The sequence below is a fragment of the Neolamprologus multifasciatus genome, chromosome 14, assembly GCF_963576455.1.
Source record: "Neolamprologus multifasciatus chromosome 14, fNeoMul1.2, whole genome shotgun sequence".
In the NCBI taxonomy this organism is placed as follows: domain Eukaryota; kingdom Metazoa; phylum Chordata; class Actinopteri; order Cichliformes; family Cichlidae; genus Neolamprologus; species Neolamprologus multifasciatus.
Window position 1 is genome coordinate 6,681,726 of NC_140452.1, and position 14,801 is coordinate 6,696,526.

The 14,801-nt window shown below is 38.3% G+C and overlaps 1 protein-coding gene across 3 annotated transcripts in view; it reads left to right on the forward strand.

Annotated features, from left to right (window-relative positions):
• Positions 1 to 1,862: 1,862 nt before the first annotated feature.
• The window catches only part of LOC146503369 (neprilysin-like), a 34,055-nt gene continuing 21,116 nt past the window's right edge, over positions 1,863 to 14,801 (forward strand). The window contains exons 1-4 of one of the 3 annotated variants that reach the window (XM_085184069.1): positions 1,863 to 2,346; positions 5,379 to 5,555; positions 6,833 to 6,868; positions 8,804 to 8,965. In XM_085184069.1, the coding sequence (XP_085040195.1) occupies positions 2,304 to 2,346; positions 5,379 to 5,555; positions 6,833 to 6,868; positions 8,804 to 8,965 (418 nt within the window). In that variant the 5' untranslated portion in view covers positions 1,863 to 2,303. Of the gene's footprint in view, positions 2,347 to 2,375; positions 4,799 to 5,378; positions 5,556 to 6,832; positions 6,869 to 8,803; positions 8,966 to 14,801 lie in introns of those variants that run through there. The other 2 variants (XM_085184071.1, XM_085184070.1) reach the window with 2 other exon arrangements.

Consider the following 14,801-nt stretch of genomic DNA (forward strand, 5'->3'; position numbering starts at 1 on the left):
AGTGTGGCACCCCGTTGAGCTTGAAAAATACAGCCTACCTTAAAAAGACCCAAAGACCTAAAAAGAATGAAAAGAGTGTGTGTCTGTATGTTTGTGTCTGTTTTTCCACACATCGACCTATTTTTTACAACAAAAGACTTTTTAATACCTGTGTCACCTCAGGCACAGCGCAATTAAAATCCAATACTCTCCAGGAGTCCATAACATGCTGGGTTTACTGACAGCGAACAGAGCTCAAATGGCCAACAGAGAAGGGGCAATAGGTTTTATGTGAAGAGCACAGAAACACAACGATGGAAAATATGATCACAGTGGTTGCACTCCAGGCAAATGAACATCCTTTAAATGCACTGACAGACAGCTGCTGTGAAAACTGCTGTCAGTTCAGCTTCACAGATATTCGAAAGATGTACACAGATGGGAATTCCTTGGAGGGCATGCATACTTTTTTTGTGATTGCAGGCAATGAAACATGGACAGGATAATTGGGTGACATTAAATAGGCTTGCTTATTTTTTTTTCCTGGTGTAATTCACATGATTGATAGTGGAGCTGACAAAGTAGCTTATTGTGATCTATGACCTTCTGTTTTATTGTGATAAGGTCTTTTATCTATAATGACAAGAGCTAAAGAGGAAGTATGGTCACATAGTTATACAACCACAAAAGCTATCTAAGAAAGAGCTTGGGGTGAATGAATGGATCAACAAAACTATGACTACTAGGCTTTAAAACTATAACACAGGAGAGTGATGTTTATTTTTTGAGTTTTAAACCGAGGGAACTCTCTTTGACCGGATAATCCATCTTTATTACAATATTGTGAAATGTTTATTATACTTACTAATGAATAAATAAATAAATAAATAAATAAGACATGAATGAATGAAATCATTCATTTCCCAGTGTCATGTAGTTTCTACCCCTCTCACTTTCAGTTCAAACACCCTCCACTGTTTGCAGAAGTTGACTGGTCTTACATGAATGGCCCACTGGCGAACATTGTTGTTAAATAGTAAGTGGAGTAGGAGCAAAAGGTCACAACTAACTCAACAGTAACATGGAGAATATAATAAATTTAAGTTTTTTGGTTTTTTTTGACTTGCCTTAAAAACTCACTAACACCCAATAGGCACGATACTATGACAAGGCCAAACAGCTCTCATACATTCACAGATATATTTAATATAACACTCCCAGCCCTGGTAACAGTAAACATGATTTAGGTAGAATAGACTGACAGTTTAAAAAGAATGAGACAATCTCTATTCACTGAGTGTTGAGATCACTCCACATAGACGGTGTAGATTTTTATGATTCATAGCTTGAATCAGTTCAGTTCAATTCAATACAATTTTATTTATATAGCGTCAAATCGGAACAACAGTCGCCTCAAGGAACTTTATTATTCTAAGATAAAGACCCTGCAGCAATAAGTGGTCAATGGTGAATCAGTGGTGAATACATGTTTTATGTTTGCATCTTTAGGACTGTCTAGGCCTCCAGTGACAAAAAAAAAAGAAAAGGAAAGAAAAGAAGACTAATCCATGTGTCCCTATTGCTTGCATGTCGATTGCACTGTTACAAATCATTTTTTCTTGCATATGTAAATCAATGCAGGCAATATTTCCATTAAAAGCTGCTCGTCCTTATTAATTCAAATTATGCATTTTAGACCCATTAAGCATAGTGTAGCTTAAAAACAGAGAATTTGCTGTACATTTTGCCATTATTGCTCAGGCTTAAAAGCTACTAAAAGCTCTATAAGTAGGCTATACAAAATAAGGTACACATCAGTCCATGGCACTGTTCGTCTGAATCTGCGCCTTGGGGCTATTTAGGCACCACTAGTAGCAAGTGCAGCTGACAGGGTCACTTCTAAACGTCGCCCTAGCGGAGGAGGCAACGACTCTATGGACTCTAACTTCAGAGGGCTACTTCACTGCTTTACTGTATGTCACGGGCTGTATAAATATGGGGTCTCCCCTGTGTGGATCACACAGTTGCGCAAGACTCTGATGGATCATTTTAAATTCAGCGATCCTCTCTGGGTAGATGTGGTACAGTACGGTAGGTAGTTGTAGAGAAGGCTCTGTGCGTGAGTGTGTTCGTTTGTGTGTTCTTGTACTCCTAGAATAGACAGCCAGAGGAAAGAGAAGAGGGAGAAGAAGGAGAAGAAGAGAGGCGGGATCGGTTTGTGTCTTGTTGAAATCCCGGGTGAAGCAAATAGATCGTCTGGAATAGATCGATCAGCAGTTCGCGTTCCCTCCGTGGATTTGATGGATGTTTGATCAGTGGATGTGATGCCCATATATATCATCGACCGTAAATTTCCCGACATATCTGGTAAGTCGCTCACGCAAACCAAGCGCTCTTGTAAAGCTGTGCCATCTGTGTGCGTCGGCGCCTCTATGTGCGTGTGTGTGAGAGCGTATGTGTGAGTGTGTGCGCGTGTGTGCGCGCGCATCGGTTTTGCTTGCGCGCCCGTGCTGCTTCAGTGACACGGGGCAGCGTGCACCAGTTGATCATGCCACCCCCCTCGGAGTTTCTGACGTGCAACAGGAGATGAGGAGCTGGCACGCATTTCTCAGTTCCGAAGCACGGTGTGTGCGCTGAGCCTTATTTTTTTCTCCACCATAGTTTAAAACTTAGATGCATTTGGTGCGTCAAGAAAACACTGTTCCAGCTGGGTATCCTCTAACCTCTCTGTGATACTAGTGCACTGTATTCCAGCTGCGTGGGGACTGGTGGTGTTGCTGTAAGTTTGGTGTTATATCCCTTTAAAAGTTATTTTTACAGTTGCATTCATACTGCTTTTGCAAAAACCATTTGGACAGCAATATAAGAGGTGGACTTCATTTTATCTAGATCACAGCACCTTTGCGCACAGGGACTCTTCACTCAAAGATGATTTTAGTCTTCAGTGCGCAGCTATAGGCCCCGCGCTAAAAATCCTATCCCAGAGAAGGTGTTATTTTCAGTTAAAGTAGGCCACATTCCTCCATGTATTCAAACCCATTTAGACACTGGACATATTAATTGCTCACATGTATGTAAGTTGTAAAAAAAAAAGTGACTTTGCAAGTAGTGTTGTGTCGATTGTGTATGTGTGCGTGTGCGTATAGGCACATGGGTGTTTTCAGGTGTCTCAGTGAATGATGGGTTTAATTTTGAAGGGGTTTGTGTGGTCTCACAAGATTTGGGCTGTTTATGTTTTAGATATATCAAGAAAGGCAGACAGAGTGGGGAAAAATGAGTTTTGATTTTTGTGGCTCCTTTCAGAAACTATTATCTTAAAATACAGACACAGCAGTGCATACTTTTCAAATACGCTCTGAGCCACAGCATTAGAAAAAAAAAATTGACTGCATCCTGTAACTGGAGTAGCAACATTTAACATGGATTAGGTGTTCTCTGTCACACACACTGACGGAGTAAACATCTTTAAAAGCATCACTGTCACTGCAAATAGGTCCCCTTCACCTAACCAGATCCAATGTTAATGAGTAAATGAGAATAACCTTACTTTAAATTTGTAGCCCCAGAAACACAGCAGTAAGCGTAATGACAAATAGAACATGAGTGGGACAGTATTAGTGCTCCTATAGGACTCCGCTAAACGTGCCTGAATACACTTTTAGGGAGTCACTCAGGACCTCTAAGTGTCCTGCTCAGTTTTTCTTGCACCTTTTCTTCCTCTTGCTCTCAACTCTTTTTGCACATTCCTTCACTGCGTCTTTATGTTCAGTTTCCCTTTTAATATATTTTGCAGACATTCGACTTCTTGGCATGCAAAGTGTCAGGAAGCGTGGCTGAATATAATATACAGCCTCTACAATGCTGACATGCACACATGGTTTTATTAGAGCTGTGGGACTGCTGTCACAGTGATGTGTGTGCTCGCAGACAAAGTTTCTGCCCCCTCCTGCAGTCTGAGAGGGGTTGACAGGAAGTTGCGACTAACATATCAACTTGTGTCATCGTACTGTCTCATCTCCTTTTTTTTATCTTTTCAATCACTTGTTTCCCCCCATATTTTCCCTGGCCTTTATTACAGTTGTAGAATCAAGTCCAGTTGCCACTTCCCTGTAGTAAATCTTGGTGATGTCTTACATGCTTTAGTTTCGGTGTAGAGTTGGGAAAGCACCCTGCCTGTGGGGATCTGTGCTTGGTGTGTGTAATAGTGGCTTATCAGGCTGGATAACAGCCATAACCTCAGAGGTTTACTTTACCTCGGGTTATTGTTTAGTCATGAAGTGGATTGATAGGTGAATTTACATCCAGCAAGACTGTGGTTACATTTGATAAATGTGGATTGGGGGTGTGTGGGAGGACATGATGCGTGTCTGTAGTTGTCTGTTCGTTCAAAGACAGTTAGGAGACTTTGTCCTTTGGTCACGCAGCGCTCTCATCTCAGCCTGCATGTGGCAAGACCCACCCATCTGCATAGACACCTCATGACACTATAGCTTGTAGTGTGTATGAGAGCATGGCTGTGGATGAGTGTTTGTGTGCAGTCACTGAATGAGTGCATGTCTGTGCAGCGCTGTTAAAGGATTAAGGATTAATTGCCTTCAGAGATAGACTTAACTACTTGTTTCATGAACTTTGTAAAGTTCTCACTTGGCCCCGGAGAGGAAAACAACACTGCATAGAGAAGAGCAGAGGAAAGGTTGCGCTTGTTTTCTGTTCTTCAGAAGTGTGTGCTTCCTTCTCTGTTTTTGCATTTTGTTCTTTTATTTTTGCTTTTTTTTCCTTTTGCTTTCCTTTTTTTTGTTGGGAGCGTACAGTCACCAGGGTAAGAACTTCCATTATTTTCACCTTTCACTCCAAGAAAAAAAAAGTTTTTACGGTTTCTTTTCCCCCCCCCTCATTTGTTTTCCTAACATTGCCGTGTCTTTTATCTCCTTTTAACTTTTTCTTTCTTTTTTCTGCATGTGCCTAAGAAAGCAACAAAAAGATTCAACTAATACCTTCTATTTTAGAAAAGTACATGGTCCAAAAAAACAGAGAAAAAAAAATTCCCAAACTTTAAGGTTCCCAATGACTGGGATTTTTAGTTCTACTTATATTTTTGGCTCATTGCTATTATCTGAATCCATTCATTTTGTTATATTTAGATTGAATTATTATTTTTATATTAAATTATTGAATAATTTCTAATAAATTAAAGCAACATTTGCCACAAAACTGCAAAAATGTCCCAATGTGCCAACATTAAGTTACTTATTTTGTGCAACCAGTATACACAAACTACAAACGTCAGCATGTATGCATTTTAAGGTTTTTGCTTACTAAATCAGAATTTGTTGCTCATTAGAATAGCTGCTGATTAGTTTCCTCTCAGCTGACTAATCATTTCAGTCAAAACTCCATAGGTGAGTTGATACAGGCGGCAGTTGAAGAAGGAGTGCCAAGAATGACAGAGACCAACACCCCCAAGTCGGCTAAGAAGCTCCGATGGACCTCCCTGGAGATCGGCCTCATTACTATTGTCTCCCTGCTCTTCATTGTCATCATTGCCCTCATCATCCTCTTTGCCACACAGAAGACGGGTGAGTGATCTAACAACAGAAGACTGATAAAGATAAATAAGAAATATCGAAAACCTTGAGTAGCTCAAAGGACAAACATTTTTGGAGTTTTTGTCAGGCTCATGCTGATGAAGGTTTTCTGCACCTAACAAAATCCTTATCAATACAAATGCATCAAGTAATTAAAAATACTTTTGACAGCCACCGAGTGTTACTGAGCATCATCTTAACCAAACTTTTCCAAACTTTTCAAGATTGCCTTTAAACTGTGTACATGGAAGGACAATTGCTTTCAACTGAGTTCATGGTTAATGGTGAGCACAAAGAAGCCTGGTGAAGAGCAGCACTTTGTTCAGGTGATAGATGACACTTGAGCTGTGTACTTTAAAAACACAGTGCAGAAGTGCAGTCACTGAGACAGAATGAAGAAAACACTCTTAAAGGTCCTTTTTAAAAAAAATAAATAAAATTTCCATTGTGTTTTTTGGCACCTTTGTACACCCATTGTACAAAATCTGATCCCAGATGAGAATATATGTAAATATATTTTGATGTTTATTTCAAATCAGGAGAAATTATGATAAAAGAACAGTAAGAAAACCTTTCTTTGCCAGTGGAAGGCAAATAAATCTGTTTCATTTGTCAGTTTTTTAACATATACATAAATTTTCGTGCTTTTTTATGTTCTTTATGATTTATTAAACTGTCACTTGCACATGACAGAAGGCTCATTTTATATAATATTAGGAGTTTCACATATATCACTGCAGATCCAGGGTTAATGGAATGTGGCACAAGCTATGTAGGAATAAATTAACAGTGATAATAGGAAGCTTATTTATAGATGTATAGATTAAATAATAATAAAAGGAATGTGAAAATTTGCAGGTTTAGAAAACAATCGTCTAACAGAAAGAGGAATCAAATTAAGTTTGAGGCTTTTTGCTTCATAAATGTGTAAACTACCAAGTCATAAAGATTAAAGTTCAATACCTTGTTTGTGCCCGTTCATGCACATAGCTGTGTGCACATCATGTGCAATTCCACATAACTCATGACGCATTCTGTTTAAGGTCATACAGTACTTTGTTTCTTGTGTCAGACTGAATTTCATTAACACTTTACCATCTAAATAATTCCTGATAGTGAGAGTTACACACGTTATTTGCAAGAAGAAGAACAAATAAACAAAGGAACTGAGAGAAAATGGAAGTGGAGTAAGAGGAATAGGATATGACATCATGACAGATAGCCGCAAAAATCCCACTGAGTAATGATTTGTTTTGCATTTTCTGTAGATGAAATCTGCACCACAGCGGACTGCACACAGTCAGGTAAGCAATGTTTGTTTGTGCATTCTCTTCAATGGCTCGTTCTGCAGGCTTTGATTCTTCTCAAGGGAAGACGGAGAAGATAGGAAAACTGAGTTTGCCACATGAAGCCCAGGGATTTCAGACATACTTGGAGAAATTGCCACTTCAGATTCTCATAGGAAACAGAAGCTGAGAAACTGGTAATTCGTTAAGCAGGTATAGATGAAGCAAAACAGTCCAAAGCTGAAACTTCTTTTTCTCAGCATATTAAGAGTTTGTTATGGAGTTCATTATTTCCACTGTAAATATTCTTTGACCGCGTCTCCAGCAATAAGCAATCTTGCATAACGTTTATGAATATCACACAAAGCTGTTGTCACACAACCAATTTTTCTTATCTTTCTCTCTCTCTTCTTTTTTTTTTAATCATGATTCCTGTCAGTGAACATGACATTTTTACTAAAATTGTAAGAGTAGCTCCCAACAGCTCTGTTGTTATCCTTAAAAAAAAAGAACCCCTGTCTCTCTCTTCATCTATACTAATATGAAACATTATTACTTTATTTTTTCACATTGTTAAAAACATCTCATAGGAGAGAAAAATACATGAAATACAAGATTAACTGGTTAAAACTCTACCTCCCGTTTCTAGCAACAGATGCTGATTCATTTCTGATGCATTTTTGGAGAGCTGGTGTCCCAGTTCAGTCAAATTTGACAGACAGCCTTGTCACAGGAGATCTCTGAGCTGCCTTGTGGAATTTAATTGCAGTTTAAAAAAAGTATACATCTTTCGAGTACCGGTGCAACGCTGAACTCAATCACTGTCATTATACCGCTTTTTTTCCTTTTGCATTGCTGCAAATGTTACATTTATACCACAGAAATGTATTTTTGTATCTTCTTTTGTTGAATATTTTGCTACTGCAACAGCAAGCATTTCAGGCTTTAGGGAGATCATGATTGCAAATGCTCTTTTCTTTTTACAGGTTATTCAGTGACCTACAGAAAGAGCCCTGACAATTCCTGCCTTCGTTCTGCTTAGTCAACGTTCTCTGTGAAGTTTCAGCATTTCAGTGTTTTGAAGTTCTTTTCACTGTCTTGCTGAAACATATGTGAAAAGATGCAGTCAACCATTTATAATGCCTCAGACAGCTCATATCTTTAGCTTTATATAACAACTGAAAACATGAAAAGATTTTCACAGATCACTTATCAATGTGTTATATCACATTAGTTCAAGCCATATAAAAAAATAAAATAGACCATGTTAACTGGAACTTCAAGTTGCCATCTTCCATTATCCACCTAAATTGCAGTGATTAAGAGTGGACATGTGTGTTCAAGGAGAATATCAGTTCAGCTGACAGTTATTTATGAAACAAAATTTGATCTGTGTTAGTCTCTGACCTGTTTTTCTGCTTGTTATCCATCTATTTGTGTCATCTATGACCGGGAGAAGGGCAGGTTGATCTGCTTTTGGGGAAACCCAATAAAATTAGTTTCAACTTTTTGGTTATTTAACTTAACACACATTTACGGGATTTCATTTACTGTATATTTTCTGTTTTCAGCCTAATATTTATGCTTTGAATGCATTTATTTTTATTAAATCTAAGTTAACAATAGTTTTAATTATTAAACAGAAATGTGTTCACATCAGTAATACTCAAATGAGTCCCTTTAGTGTAGCCTGCAGCTTGTTAGCTTTTTGCTGTCAATACATTTGTCCAAATATTATATTATTAAATAGTGCAATGGTAGGTTTCACTGACTTGTACTTGTTGAACAAACTATACAGCACTATGCACAATTTTGAATACAAATTATAGGTTTCATATACACTGTCATAGATTTGTTGGTTATTTTTACTTAAACTGTATAGCCTTAAACAATGGCTTGCTTATTTCTGTATTCCTTCATTTCATGGAGTTTGTTTCCTCTCCGTCCATGCAGCGTCTCGTCTCATTGAGAACATGGACGCTAACGTGGACCCCTGTGACAACTTCTACCAGTATGCCTGTGGAGGGTGGCTTAAAAAGAACATCATCCCTGAGACCACCTCTAGATACAGCACCTTTGACATCTTACGAGATGAACTGGAGGTCATCCTCAAAGGTCAGACACCTACACACACCCGCGCAAGCAGATGCACGCTTTTTATTTTAAATTATTTCTGGAAAACATAGATGCTGTGGCCCCCTGACAAAAGGAGAGAGGGGCCGTCCAACTTGTTGGATTTAAAAATTAAGCAATTTCTTAATTGAAACATTTGATATTGTTTTATATTCTATTAAAAATAATTCTGTTTGTCTTTAGATTCTTTTGGAATTAGGGTTGTATCAAAGCTTTTAGCTTATGGAAACTTCTGGAGCACTCCAAATCCAAATCCAATTCTGAAAAAGTTGGGATGCTGTGTAAAACAAAACTAAAAACAGAATGCAATGGTTTACCAATGTCATAAAGTTGTATTTATTTCACAATTGAACACAGAAAACATATTAAATGTTTAAACTGAGAAAAATCTGAAGAAATCTCTGGAAATCATTGAAAAGGCTTAGGATCACTTCAAGAAACCATTGCCTGTGAACACAGTTCACCATGCCAGCCACTAATGCTGGTTAAAGCTCTGTCATGCAAATGTGAAGCCCTGTGTCCATGATGCAGAAATTCCAACATCTTCTCTAGGCCAAAGCTCATGTAAAACAGACTGAGTCAAAGTTCTGTAGTCACACAAATTGAAATTTGAATTGTGTACTTTAAAAACACAGTGCAGAGGTGCACTGAGACAGAATGAAGAAAACAGTGTGCAAAGGTCTCTGTTTTAGTTTTCCATTGTGTTGAAATTATTTCTGGAAAACATGGATGCTGTGGCCCCCTGACAAAAGGAGAGAGGGGCCACAGCATGAAACATTTGATATTGTTTTATATTCTATTAAATAAAATTCTGTTTGTCTTTAGATTCTTTTGGAATTAGGGTTGTATCAAAGCTTTTAGCTTATGAAAACTTCTGGAGCACTCGCACAATACGTTCTTATTGGTCTACTTTTTGTAGGACTGAGGACAGCTTGACTTGGTTTCACTAGTTTAGATGTAAGGAGTACTGTCCATCAGGGGCCGCAGCTCTATAGATATCATTGATGCCACGGGGGCTGGGAGTTTGTTGGCATTATCAATATGTGTGCATGTGTGTGAGCGTGAGCTGTTTTCTAAAGATCCCAACACATTATGATGAAAAAAGCATAATTTAAGCATTGTATGTGTGGGTGCGCCCCAAGTGTATTGTAGGTTTTTAGTAGGCATTAGAGTATAGTGTCCTTGTTACAAAAAAAGGCAGTTAAAGTGTAAATGTGTTTGCAGATTTGAGCATGTGTGTACATATGGGTCCATGCTTCATTTCAAGTTGTTTGCATGAAGGTTGGCAGAGCCCTTTGTTTCAGGGTGCTAAATATTTATGGGACACAAACTTTCCATGGAAAATGAAAACTCTTCATTTGCCATAAATTTAGAAATGTATATATCAGTACCTTTCTCTGTAATAAAAACAGCGTGGAGTGGCTGCAGGAGAAACAGAGTGGTTAGAGAGGATGAGAAAGATTCATCCTTATTGGGAAAGGGGAAATGGGGTTTAAAGAGCAGCTTGTCTTGTGCAGCATCCTTGAGTAATCCTTTCGTCCAGTCTTAATGGATAAACACACAGTTGCATTGGGACAGTATCGTCTTTCTTTTGCTTTCTACCCTGATATTTTCAGTTGGTGATATTTGTTTCAAAACATAAAACTGATTGTGGATGTGAATGAAGTGATTTTTGCATTTAATCCAAAATGAAGTATATATTGTCTGCAGTCTGTACATGATAAATCTGTACAATGATTTATCATGCTATGCTATTTTTAAAGTGAAAAGCTTTTCTTTTCTAAAACTTTTTTGTTTTGGACAACAAATTCTTTAATTTTGTTACTTTGGCTTTACTTCTTGATCACCACCTTTTTACCAATCAATAGAACATTCATTAGGGTTTAGAGATTGCCTTGTAACATAATGATCATTTATTTATATACCTTTGTTCAGAGGGTCCTTTTAGTGGTAGAATTGCATCATTATTTCTTCTGTGTAGTGTAATTATAAAAGTGTATTGCTGAAATTCTGCCTCTTACGCCTTCACAGTGATTTTCTTGAACATGAGATTCTCAGAGGTACTGCGGGGATTTTAAATTAGACTTCTAACAAACAGCTTAGAGATGGTATAAAAAGCAGTGCATATGAACTTATTCGGACTGCACAACTCACAGCCATTCATTCCTGCTTTATTCTGTCTTCCAAATGACAGCATATGCACTCATAAAAATCACACAAAGGGGGCAAGAAGGAAACATTTCTCAACAAAGACTCATTTGACCATTTGAAAATGCTATTGTATGTGCCGTTACGCACATTGCATGGCTCCGTGTGGGTTTGCGGCATGACTTTACACATACAAAATATGCTTACTCTTGTATTGTTGCTGAGACCTGGCTGATTTATCAGGTCTTGCGCTAATATCTGCTGCATTACTATAAAAGGAGAAAGGAAGAAAGCAAGTTTTGCAGAAACACTGGGCAAAGTGCAGTGGTTGATGTTTTACAATCATTGACTTAATTGCTCTAAATGCTGTGCTTACCACAGAGAGGCATGAGGTTCCAGTCATTCATCAGATTAAATCCCCAACGGCAGTCAGTGTTGCGCTCATTCCTTCAGCTTGTCACAGTAGGAATGTCTCAGACTGCACTGTATGCACACATGTTCAGGTTTACTTTCTGTTTGCTTCTCTGTGTAAGTCCTTTTTTTTTCATTTAAAAAAACAAAATAAAAACACAACGCCTTGGATCTGAAGTGCACATTCTATTGTTTTGAACACTTATAGCCATAAAACCTTTGCCCCTAAAACATTTCTATTGACTAAATATGTAAGAAGGAAAATTTACTGTAAGTGTGTGACCTAAGAGATGTGACCTCTGCTCTGAGGTCTCTAATATAAGACCTTTGATCTTAGGCCTGGCTGCCGATGCTTACTTGGATACTACCGCCTACTGATGAGCACATCCTTTTCCTGTCAACAGCTGCAGGGGCCTGAAAACACCTGGATACCACAGAGCTCTAGGCTCTCTGACATGCAATAAAACAAGACTCCATCTATGTGTATGTGTGTGAATAGCTGTGTAGATTTGTGGCTGCTTGTAAATGCCTTGGATTGTTCTCAGATGCTGTAAAATGCTCCGTAAATGATCCGTAATGAGGATCTGCACCCTGAATGTGACCACAGCTGTGCGTACGTAGGTGCACGAGGCTGGTAGAATTTTGTTTTTCAGTTCCCCCTCCTCAGGTGTGGCATGCTGTGCAATAATTTACCTAATTGACCGTGACTCTTTTAATTACTAACTAGTTTGTTTCAGGAAGGAAGAAGCGCACAAGAGGCAGAAAGGCTGAAAGGAGGGATTTCATCTAAACAATAACATAACAAAGGCATATATATGTGTGTGTGTGTGTGTGTGTGTGTGTGTGTGTGTGTACATTTATCTGTGCATTATCTGTATATGAGCACACTGCTGCTCTCTTGTGTGAGGTACTTCTAAATCTGACTATTGAGAGCAAAATCCAACCAGGGCAGCGCATGCAGTTTATGTTTCTTGTGGAATTTGGCATAATCAAGAACTTCAAAACAAACCTGTGTGGTAGCTGTGGCTTCCTTTCTGCATGATGCTAACAACTTATGACATACTGAAGAGACTGACTGTCTGTGACAACAATAACTGAAATACGGCTTTACTGTAAGACAAACAGTACTGACCACAGTAGGACTTGCTCACGATAAATAGCTTGCTCACATGACCTCCTCATATCAAAATTCCAGCAAGAATCGTTGCAAAACACCACAGAAACTCGATTCCTCATAAACACATCAAATAAATATAGCTGACCTGAGGTGTGTGGCCAAGAAAAATAATATGAATATTAATGCAGTAATTCTTCTCCAACAAAAACATATTGAACTAAAATCCTGAATTGAATATGTTTTTGCCAGAAAAAATGCTTATGAATAGAAGGAAGTAGTTTAGACCTCCACTAAGGTAATAACCTCCCCTGCTAGCTGTCCTAAAGCCAAATGTCTGAGTTTCCTGTGTAAATAACACTAAGAGTAATAAAGTGGCATTTTTAACAAGAACTGACAGAACCTGTGTATAGTATATACAAAGTTTTGATTTTGCTTTTTTTGGGGGGGGAGGGGAGACTAAATACTTACTACCTTTCCTTGAAAACTGCAGTGTTGAGCTAGATGGCTGTTTCAGCAACTGCTGGGATTATTTTAGTTTACACAATAGCAAAGTAGGCTGTGGCGCAGCCAAGCTCTAAGAAATTACTGTTTTTGTCACTGAATGGGGAACAAGACTACATGTAATAGCTCTATAACCACTAAGTATATGAAAGTTGCATGTAACTTATGGGTCTGAAACATGAAGCCAGTGCTGATGTGCCAGCAGGAGGCTGCTACTTTGATTTCAGAAAGCAATCTAAGATCTAATTAAACATTAACCTGAGTAAACTCTTTCCAGATCAGTTGAAGGTTTTAGTTCAATTTCTCTGCTTCTTATTGAACGCAAGATATTATTTATTTTTAAAACTATAATCAGAGTCAAAAAGGATGATAGAGAGGGGTGTGCCTTAGGGTGGGCTTACCTGGTGACTGACAATTTGCCACAAGGCCTCCCTGTTCCTTTCTAGTGACCTCTATTTTCTAATAGCTAAGATGATGACAGCAAAAACAGTCAATGCGGCAACCGTGGTCGGGAAGCGCATCTGTAACCGGAAGGTCGCCGGTTCGATTCCCGGGCTCTCTGTCCTGGTCGTTGTGTCCTTGGACAAGACACTTTACCCTACGGCCTACTGGTGTTGGCCAGAGGGGCCGATGGCACGATATGGCAGCCTCGCTTCTGTCAGTCTGCCCCAGGGCAGCTGTGGCTACAACTGTAGCTTACCTCCACCAGTGTGTGTGAATGCAAGAGTGAATGAATAGTGGCATTGTAAAGCGCTTTGGGTGCCTTGAAAAGCGCTATATAAATCCAATCCATTATTATTAATGCGAGGCCTCATAATGGGATTTTTCTATCCAATGACTATATTGGCTATGTGTATCTTTTATGTACATTCTATTAACAAAACATCATTTGTATTAACTAATTAGTATTAATATTAATTGTAATTAATATTTAATTTAAACAAATGGAGATTTAAAGTGCAGTTGTTCAGCCTATTTTAGTTTAAACATAAGTAACAAAAAATAGTTTTTTTTTCCAACCTAATTGCTTCAAACGTTTTATTTGTGGGGCAGCTGACCCCCAGAATAGCTCCTCTCCCCAAATATTTCCCAGCAATAGCACACAGAGAGCAAACAAAAACCTGACTACAAAATCCAACCAGGATGCCAATTTCACTTAAACAAAAAATTAATAAAAACTCACTGGGCATATGGAGTAGAAATGTATTTTTTCCAGAAAAAAAGCAGAATGATTTCCTACCATCCTTTCGCCTAGACTGTCAAGTCTGCCACTGATTGGCTAGAATTATGGCTCTAGACTACTCTGTGAAATTTAGAAAAATATTATGGTTTTATGCAATTGCTTCTTTACAACATTAACCGATAGAAGCTTCTCCAGAATATTCTTCAGTACACGGTCTGATATAATATCTTTTACCTGAAAATGTACAGCATTAGCAAAGCCATGAAAAAAAAGACAAAGAATTTTAATTAGGAAGTCATTTTCAGATATATCGCAAACAAACACAGTCTTAGATAACACATTTCAATAAATTTCAGCTGAATGGGAACAGGAGACGGGGCTGCCTCAGAGAAGATGAGACGTTAAAACTATTGCATAAAATTTTTAAAGCTAATCTGTATTCCTTTGGTAAAGACGTT